This window comes from Giraffa tippelskirchi, chromosome 7 (assembly GCF_054371585.1).
Source record: "Giraffa tippelskirchi isolate mGirTip1 chromosome 7, T2T-mGirTip1v1.2.pri, whole genome shotgun sequence".
In the NCBI taxonomy this organism is placed as follows: Eukaryota; Metazoa; Chordata; class Mammalia; order Artiodactyla; family Giraffidae; genus Giraffa; species Giraffa tippelskirchi.
The window spans coordinates 56,095,345-56,105,594 of record NC_137281.1 but is presented as its reverse complement, the minus strand read 5'-3'; the positions used below and the strand labels follow the sequence as shown (position 1 = coordinate 56,105,594).

At 45.0% G+C, this 10,250-nt stretch overlaps 1 protein-coding gene across 4 annotated transcripts in view; it reads right to left on the bottom strand.

Moving 5' to 3' along the window:
- Nucleotides 1-1,053: 1,053 nt before the first annotated feature.
- Nucleotides 1,054-10,250, bottom strand: part of ADAMTS18 (ADAM metallopeptidase with thrombospondin type 1 motif 18) — a 151,172-nt gene continuing 141,975 nt past the window's right edge. For all 4 annotated transcript variants that reach the window (XM_081505760.1, XM_081505763.1, XM_081505764.1 and 1 more), the window contains 2 exons: nt 5,551-5,698; nt 1,054-2,336 (listed from right to left, as the gene is read on the bottom strand). In XM_081505760.1, the coding sequence (XP_081361886.1) occupies nt 2,221-2,336; nt 5,551-5,698 (264 nt within the window). In that variant the 3' untranslated portion in view covers nt 1,054-2,220. The remainder of the gene's footprint in view (nt 2,337-5,550; nt 5,699-10,250) is intronic.

The following is a 10,250-nucleotide window of genomic DNA, read 5'->3' as shown; positions in this document are numbered from 1 at the left end:
AAAAAGATTTTCAAGTAGGGAAAAAGAAGATAGATAAACATTTATGGTTTATCTAACTTGGATGATTTCCATAAATAAATGATTACATGACTAGTAAGAGTAGAAAAAAAATTCAGTATTTCCAGGAGATGGTAAATGTCATCTGTTTCATCCCAGTATTTAATGGTTTCTAATTTTCTCAAGCACAAACAAGAAAAATGATTAATGTCTTCCCTCCAACCTTTTCCAGATTTTCGAGAAATTACTGAGATTCTTAGTCAACTTATATACACTTAGATCACCTTGGTAATGACCAACTTCTGGCTAACTTATTCAAGAACTTAACAAGTTTCAAAGACAAAGAAACAGAACACTTTATTATAAAACTTATAAAATAATTAAATATTACACATATATTTTGACTTTTCTCTATAACCCATGTTTATTTATTCAACACTTTTCCTCAGAATTAATTGACTTCCTCAAAGGAGCAAGTGAGAACACATAAGAATAAGCAATTAATAAATTAATTTTCCATAAAATAATAAAATGATAATTATATAAAGAAACAAATAAGTTGAAATTTTTTTCAGAGGGCAAAGGGGTAGTGATATGGAGCCCTATATTTGTTTTTATGATAAATGGCCACTATTCTAGGCCAAATCCAGGAAACTGAGAGAATATTCTAATCATTACTTCTCTGAGATTTGAGAATGTTTGATTTTAATTAGAATGGAATAAAGGAGGCTCTAAATTTAACAAACCACTGTCTGGTTGGTTATGCTGAGCAGGCAAATCTCTGTTTGAATTGAGACTTTTAAAAGCCGTAAAATTGGGTTACATTCATCAAAGACATTGAGGAACAGAGTAGAATTATATAAATATGCCCTTTATAACCACATCTCAAAAAATTACAGAAGGACACCGTCTTGTAAGTTACTTTGGTTTTGGCAAAATGGTGTGGTGTTTTTCCCATGGAGAACAATTTTAAACTCATTAGTGCCTACCAACAGCTGGCTTCTGAAGACTGAAAATATCATCTGAAAGATTATGAAACACTCTTGTTCGTTGAAGTGTCTTGGCATATTATGATTTATTAATATTCACATAGCTAGAAGATGGATGGATTTCTCAATTGCCACTGTGACTTTTCCCTCGTTAACCAAATCCTAGGGCAAAGTTAAACATGTCAGTTGCTAGGGAAAAAAAAACACAAGTGGCCTCTAATTTTCCAAGCATTTCTGATAATACACGGGGAGCATCATGAATGAATGACATTTTCCCATCCTTCCAAACAGGACTATTTTGCTCTTTATCTCCTCTTAGATTTCTACCTGAAATGCACATGCTGATTCCCAAAGAGCAGACCTGAGGCTCCCGAGTACGTGTTCGGCTAGCACCAAAAATGACGAGGTTGACAGAGAGTGTAGGGCAACAAGTTTTTGTGGTTATTTTTTTTTTCTCTCTTTTTTTTCAGAGTGTGAATTCCAATTAAGTGGAGATCTTAACTTGTCCATGTTGCCCTGTTTTCAGAATATTCCTCAGAATACTTTTCAAGTTGTGAATTTTAGTCTTGGAGACTCTCTATATAAGCAGAATATATTTTAAACGAAATTAGAAAAAACAACACACACACACACACACACACACACACACACACCAGAGAAACAGGACATGAAGCTTGCTAGTCCAGCAGCAAGCACCATCGTGAGCACCATTTGGTGTTTGTACAACTCCTGGTCTGGGGTGTCCACAGTTCCGGTCAAACTGTGAGCTCTGAGCAACAGTTAGGCAGCGTGTTCTATCCACATCGGATTACTCCAAGTCTCAGTCTGTGACTTGAAGTCCGAAAGGACATTTCCAAAACCCACCCTCTGAGGTTCCCTGGGGTGGGGTCTGTCCTCAAAGTTCACAAGCATCTCACTTGGTCAAAATTCAAACCTGTCCTCTCTCATGGCAAGTCATCACCTCCTTCCTCCCACAGTGCAAACCAAAGCCGTTCTGCTCTTGTTCTACACTTTTGTAAGTTCGATTTGTCATTGCTTCCCATCTTCAAGTGCTTCTGAGTACCGTGTGCATTAGGGAAATGAACAAGAAGGCTGTTCTCGAGAGCAGCCCCTCCAACACGGCAGTCAGCTCACACAGGGTTTGCAGTGTTCAGCTTTCGATGGAAAGGGGGCTGGTCTCTCCAGAGGTTGTGAGGTAAGACCCTGGCCCTGCTGGGATAGGAGGGCGTCAAGATCAGCTCTTCCTGGTGCATGACTTGCAGCACTGCTTGCCGTAGAATTTGTGGTTGCAGACGCCATGCTGAGGAACAAGATGACACCAGCCGAAAAAGTCTACACAGGATGGGTCCTCTAAGGTGAGAAAGAACATTGGGCACATTAGGGTAGGTTCTTAGCCTTTTCCTTAAGGTGAGGGTATGCAGAGAGAGACAAGGGGTCGACTTGCCTCGTGGCCCCGCGTGGTTCTTACATTAGATGTGAGGACTTTGTGGGGAAAAAAGGAGGATGAAGGCACCCAGAGGCACCGTGAAAGTGAAAGTGTTAGTCGCTCAGCAGGATCTGACTCTTTGCAACCCCACAGACTGTAGACTGCCGGGCTCCTAAGGCATTGTAACCACTAAAAATGTAAACAGGTTAGGATTACTGGATTGCAAGTGCATGTTTAAAAAAAAAAGTCATCTCCAGCCTGAGCTTAATGTCTGATCCTCCTAAATAAGCTGGAAACTACTGTTTTGCCTCCAAGGCATATCCTCTAAAAACAACATCCTGGAGGAAGGTCTGGGGTGAGGACTCAGATGTTTTTTATTTCTAACAAACACCCCAGGGTTGCTGTCGCTACTCCAGGCTCGTTACTTTGGGGAGCAACGAACCTCATATACTGGGGGTTCGACATCTGGATTGAAGGCCCATCTGGATTGAGGGCCATTCTCCCTCACTGCGACCTTCTGTGCAGGTTTAAATCACATCTCATGGCCAATTTGTGAAGACATGAATGGAAGTCAGCACCGGTCTTTTTAAACTTCCTTCCTTGTGTAGGAAAACAGGTGTGATTATCTACTGGAAACAGAACACGGGGCATCAGAGGCTTTTACCCCAAGGGCCCTCAGGAGTTACAGAACGCGCATGGAGTTGTATATCCATTTTTCCTTCTGTAAGCATAAATGTGTGTCTTAGGAGTTAGGGCTCAGTCCTTTGACTGGATTTGCAAGGATTTTTTTTGACTTTAGAACTGTTTATGGTCTACCCCTATACGTGAGTAAATGCTCTCATTCAGACATGGACTTTCCTCCTCTATGCAAGTCTTAAGTCACCCTCAAGTCCCCGCAAACCACACACCACCCATGGGCACCCAGTCACGTCCCTCCTGAATCCACCCTTCACGACTCGCCTCCGAGCCCGGGACACGGCTCACAAGGCTCTCCCTTTTCTGTTGCTTTGCCTGTTGCTCCCGATTTGTATCTGATCTTCTTAGGAACTGCTGATGCTGATGGCTGCTTCCTTAAGCCTTGGTTCTTCTGCCTAAAGCTCCCTTTCACACGCACACTTCACTCCTCCCACCCCCAGGGGAGCCTCATAATCCTTTTGAAACGGGCGCTCATCCCTGGCACATCCCTGCCCCTAACCCTCCCCCTGGATCCCGTTCACCTGGAGTCGAAGGTACGGTCTCTACAGTGACTCTCGAGGATCTGGTCCCCAAGACGGCGGAGCCACCTCATTCTTTCGTTTCCCTGAAGCCTCTGCTCAGAGGTGCCCCCTCAGTACTGCCTTCTCTGACCTCCCTATGGGAACAGCAAGCCCCTTGCCCCCCAGGAAGGGCTGCCTCTTCCTTTCCTTGCTTTGTTTCTCTGCATCCGATTTACTGGCATTTATCACATCCCCTGTTTACCTATGGCCCGCCTCCTCTCCAGAGTGCGGCAGCCTCGAGCAGACGTTTTATCGACTTTCTTTCACTGCTCTGCTCCCAACACCTGCCCCAGAGTGGCCGCTCAAAAAGTACTTGTTGAAAAAAATAAATTCCCTCCACCTCACAGCCAAAATAACAAGTTCAAGCCATACTGAGTCTCCACTTGGGTAGAAGAGTGAAATGGAGTTTTCTTTTCTTTCCAGTTAAGTCCTGGCTATATTCTGAAGGTGGAGTCTAGAGGATTAGCTGACAGGTGGCTAAAGAGTGTGAGAGAAAAAGAAGAATCAAGAATGACTACAGGATTTTGACCTGGGCATCTAGAAGAACGGGGTCATGTTTACTGAGATGGGGACGGGGTGGAGGTAGGCACCAGGAGACTAGTTTAGAATATATCAATAGAGATACAAGCTCAACACGAGAGGAAGACTTTGCCTATGTGTCTGTGTGTGTATATATAAATATATGTATATATAATCTTCAAGTTCAGTTATTTTTTAATATAGTGTCTTATACCCCAGTCCATTAGCATGTACCCTAATCAGTCAGAATGTACGTCTGGATCACGTTCTATTTAGATTGTAGAGATGATCCTATTGATGCAATGGAAATACTGGAGGATACAAAAAGCATGGGCCTAACGGTAGTATCGCCACTTACCCCTCTTGAGATAAGCATGGAATTTCAACATCTAGCTTGTGCTGGATGTAAGTCAGGAATCAGACGTGAGGTGTCTCACGATGCAATCAGAGTAAGAATTGCATTGGGTTATAGTTGTAATAATGATTACTAATAGCTGATTATTGAGTGTAATAGAGGATGAGGTGGTTGGATGGCATCACCGACTCAATGGACATGAGTTTGAGTAAACTCCGGGATTTGGTGATGGACAGGGAGGCCTGGCGTGCTGTAGTCTGTGGGGTCGCAAAGAGTCGGACACAACTGAGCAACTGAACTGAACTGAATAGTTGATTATTTGAGCTTCTGTTATGAGTCTGGTATTTTGTTTACACTCTTAAGGACAACCCCAGAGTGAGCTTCACATCCTACATGCAAACAATTGACAAGTATTATTGGCTGGATCTCACAATAGGCCCGGCATCCAGCAACTCCTACCGCCACTACCTAGTGGGACCTTGTCCCCTCACTGGACCGTGGGACCTGCCTCCTGCAGAGAGGAGACAAGTCCTCGTTCTGTTCTAGGCCCCTCCTCAGTGTAACTTCCAGGGAGCCTCTGTACACTGGGGATGGGGATGGGAGAACCAGGGGGAATCCCCACCTGAGTAAAACCGGAGGCCCCGTGTTTGGCCAGGAAGAAACGCCTGGGCTTGTGTCCTGCATGTCTGCTTCTCATTTTACTCCTCTTGATACAAGGAGACCTGCCTCAGGCAGGAGGCCTGGAGACAAGGCCCTCTTCTGGGAAGCCTTTCCCAGAGCCTCTCTCACACCATCCCTGCACACCAGTTAGAGCTCACCACCATTAGGGACTGCCCTGGAGGTGTGTGCCTTGCACACCTCTCAGGAGGGCTCCTCGCATTGACTCTGATGTCAATGGCACCCCCCAGAGTTTGTGCAAGGCATGAGCTGCATAACTGAATACAGCAGGTGTTCGACAAATACTCCAGAGAGGAGGAAAACCGACTTGTGCGTGGTGGGGTCCTTTACCTCTCTTTGCAGGAGCTGGACAGAAGTTGGTGTTACAGGCCCGCAGCCCTGGAGGCTTCTGCCGCAGCAGACAACTCGAGGAAGGCCGGCCCTCCTGGACACAGCGGACGGAGCGGGTCTGCACCCCTCCGCCACAGGTCACGGGGCACTGCAGGAGAAGGGGACAGGAAGCGGTCAGGAACGGGTCCTTTCTGACGTCACTGACAGCAAGGCAGAGACATCTCCATGCCTCCTGACATTTCCAAGGTGCCTGTCGATGAAACAGGGATTGTCCAGAGCTGGGCACACGAATCCACTCCCCTAACACGTTTTGGGAGTCGTTTGATCTGATTAGAAGGCTCTGAAGCAAATGCCATCTGCTTCCCCCGAGACCCTGTGTCTCCCAGGCAAGTAACTCAGGAAGAAGAGAGGTTCAAGGCATACAGAAGCTGCCATAGGAACGCAGAGGCAAATTCAGACACATCCAGCCAGTTCATCACAGTATTAAAGAATTCCAGGCCACCTCTGTGGATACAATCATGGAGGGGATGGTTCAGAACTCGGACAGCCAAAGAAATATAATGCTCCGAGACAGTTTAGGAATTATGCCTCCCTGCCCAGCCCAATTCTGAGATAGCGTGGTGGATATTGTGCTTCGGAGAAGTCAATTATTTCAGTGTCCAACTGAAGGGGAAAGAAAAGACTAAAAAGGACTGTCCAGTAATTTTTTTCCAGGCACACATAAAAAGATATTTCCTAACAAAAGAGCAAATAAGAAAATACTATCAGAGAAAAGATAGCCCTTTCAATTAATTTTTATATATATTTTGCTTTAAAAAAGGTCACTACCAGTTCATTATCCTTATTATTTTTTCCTATTTTATTGTGGATAAGTGAGGACTTCCACTTGGGACAAGCATCGCTATGCAGAGTGGCTTCTGAGAGGAAAAATATGTTGCAGTAAAAAGAGTATGAGTTTTGCAATCGGCCCTAAATTCAAAGTTAGCTGTATCACTGTTACCAAGTCATCACAGTCAGAAGATGGCTAACTATTGTTGTGAAGAACAAGACAGTAACTATTTTAATTTGTTAGCTGAGGTATAGTTGATGTACAATATTATGTTAGTCTCAGGTATACAACAGAATGATTCAAAATTTGTGTAGATTATATTCCATTTATGGTTATTATAAAATATTGGTTAATCCCTTGCCTTTGTAGCTTATTATATATATTATATATATATACATACACATACACACACACACACACACAGACACACACACACACACACACACACACACACACACACACACACACACACACACACACACACACACACACATATATCTCATATACAGTAGTTTGTACCTCTTAATGCCTCCCCTGTCCAGGAATCACTGGTTTGTTCACTACATTTTTTTCTGTTCCACTTAAGTGATAAACAGTATTTGATTTCTCTGATTTCACTAAGCATAATAGCCTCCTGGTCCATTGATGTTGTTGCAAGTGGCAAAATGTCATTCTTTCTTATGGCTGAGTAGCAGTTCGTCTATTCTTCATCCACTCACTGCTGACGGGCACTTGGTTTGCTTCAGCATCTCGGTTACTGTAAACAATGCTGCTATGAACGTTGGGTGTGTGTGTCTTTTTTAATTAGTGCTTTCATTTTCTCTGGATACATACCTAGGAGTTGAACTGCTGGGTCATAAGGTAGTTCTGTTTTTAGTTTTTTTCTGAACGTCCATACTGTTTTCCACAGTGTACAAGTTTACAGTCTCACCAACAGTATACAAAGGTTGGCTTTTCTGCACATCCTCACCAACATTTGTTCAATGTGTTCTTTGCGATGATAACCATGATGAGCAGTGTCAGGTGATAGTCACTGTGGTTGTGATTTGCATTTCTCTGATGATTAGCAAGGCTGAGCATCTTTCTGTGTGCTTTTTGGCCATCTGCATCTCATTGGAAAAAATGTTGATTCAATTCTTCTGCCCGCCCCTCTTTTGATTGGGTTGTTTTGTGTTTTGACACTGAGTTGTTTATTGTTTTGGATATTATCCCCTTATTTTTTGCAAACATTTGCAAATATTTTCTCCCAGTCAGTAGGTTGTCATTTCATTTTGTCCATGGATTTCTTTGCTGTGGACAAGTCTTTAAGTTTAGTTAGACACCCTTTATTTAGTTTTGCTCTAGTTTTTCTTGCCAGAATAGGCAGATCCAAAGAAAATATTGCTCCACTTTATGTCCAAGGATGTTCTATGTTTTCTTCTAGGAGTTTTATGGTTTCTGGTCTTACAGTTCAGTCTTTAATCCGTTTAGAGTTTATGTTGTATATGGTATGAGAAAACGTATTCATTTCTTTCCTTTATGTGCTGTGGTACAGTTTTCCAGTGCCACTAACTGCCGAGACTATTTTCTCCACTGTGTACTTTTGCCTCCTCTGTTGTAGATTAATTGCCCCTAAGTGCATGGGTTTAATTCCAGGGGGTCAGGGTCAGGGAGATGCTGCCTCCTGAAGCAGACAGCCAGGTCCTGGAGTGAGTGCCAGCCCGGGGCAGGCGAGGCCAGGTCCTGGGATCTGGCAGCAGAGCCCAGAGCGGGTGGCCAGCCCTGGTGGTGGTGGTCAGGGGGCCATTTTCTGACACAGCCGCTGCGGGGTCCAGCATGTCTCGGAGCTTGTGTGGGGCTGGATCCCAGGGCGGTGGGCAGCCAAGGTGCCTTGGAGCTGGTGCGGGCCCGCTGGTGGGCAGGCTGGGTCCCGCCGTGGAAGGCTGGGGTCCATCCGCTGGCGGGAGAGGCTGGGTCTGTGGCTACAGCAAGCTCACTGGGACGCTGGGCTTGGGCCTGGGGACTCCAGGCTAACGAGCCGGAGGGGGGATTACAGAATGGTGCTTGCAGCACCAGTGCCCTTGTGGTAGGACGGGCCCCCAGAGAGTCTGATGCCACTGTCTCTGCCCCAGGGTTTGTTCCAGCTGACTTCTTCTCCAGAGGACTCTGTGAGATCAGCAGTGTCTGCCCCAGGCGCCTTTCTCAGTGTTGCTTTGCCCTAGGGCTCAAAGCACATCCTTGAAGAGCAGCGTGGCTGTTTCCCACAGCGCTCCGGAATGCCTGAACATAAGCCCCACTGGCCTTCAAGCCCAAACCTGCTGAGGGCTCGTCTGCCTCGTGCAGACCCCCTGCTCCTGTGGGACAAGCTCTGCAATTGGGGTTTTTCTCCGAAATGTGCACCGCGACTTTGTCTCTCCCACTCGTCCCATCGTGGTTCCTTCTTTATATCTTTAGTTGTAGAAGCTCTTTTCTGGTGAACGTGTTAGTCACTCAGTCATGTCTGACTCTTTGCAACCCCACAGACTGTAGCCCTCCAGGCTCCTCTGTCTATGGGATTCTCCAGGCAAGGGTACTGGAGCGGGTTGCCATGCCCTTCTCCAGGGGACTTGTGTCTCCTACACGGCAGGCAGATTCTTTATCATCTGAGCCACCAGGGTAGGTTCCAGTCTTTGTCCTCAATAGCTGTTCTGTAAATAGCTATTATTTCGGTGTGCCCGCGAGCCCCTACTCTGCCTTGTGGGGAACTCTCATCTCACAACAGTAAGTATTTTAGACTTTATGGGCCGTACGATCTTTGTTGCAATTACTTACCTCTGCCTTTGCAACACTAAAGCAGTCATGGACAACACACACACATGAGGATGGCTGTTGTCTAATGAAAGTTTATTCACAAAAATAGGCGGCAGTAGGGGGAGAAGATTTGCCCACTGGTAATTATTTGCTTATACCTCATCTAAATAATTCTGCACAACCCAATTTCCAAGTCTGTTAAATGAGTAAAATAGTGGTAGAAAATTAAAAAAGAAATCCATAACAATAGGCATAGCACCTCCTACAGTGCCTAGCCAATTAGAAATAATACACAATCATGCTCATTTATGTTCTTTCCTCCATGGTTTAGTTCCCAGAGCCTCCCATACACATACACACACACACACACACACACACACACACAAACCCACGTGGCCCCTGTGTTTCATGGTGAGGCTGGCAGCACCTCTCAAGCCAGAGTTGTTTTTCCTGAAGAGCTATGGAACACCTGCTAGCTATAACAATGCAAGGACCAACCAAACTATAGCTTTGGATTCCTGAGGACATGTTGTTCTCTAAGACTCAGCATCACAAACCAATCCCAGCTCATTAGCATCAAACTGATGCATCTAAAGTTTCTTCCAAGTCTTCTGAGGAAAAGGACACCAGTAACATCTGAATTTAAAAGTTGTGTGTCCTTGGCTGATCAACTGCCTAACTCTGAGCTTTACCAGCCTTATCCACAAAACAGGGACAATAATACCCACAAATAAGACCATTTCCACAATGGCTCAGCCTGTCAAGAATCTGCCTGCAATGCATGAGATACAGGAGACACGGGTTCCATCCTTGGGTCAAAAAGATCCCCTGGAGGAGGAAATGGCTAACCCACTCCAGTATTCTTGCCTGAAAAATCCATGGACAGAGGAGCCTGGTGGGCTATAGTACAAAGGGTTGCAAAGCATGAGTGAGTGACTAAGCATACAACATCACCTCCAGGATGAAGGGAGGAGATAGATATGTGTATAGTATGTAACACAGAGCATAGAAATGGTTTGACAAATGCTAGCCATTTATTGATATTACTCAGAAACATGAGAACCAAGTGAGTCAAGACTCTTGAGCAGCATTTATGAAACAC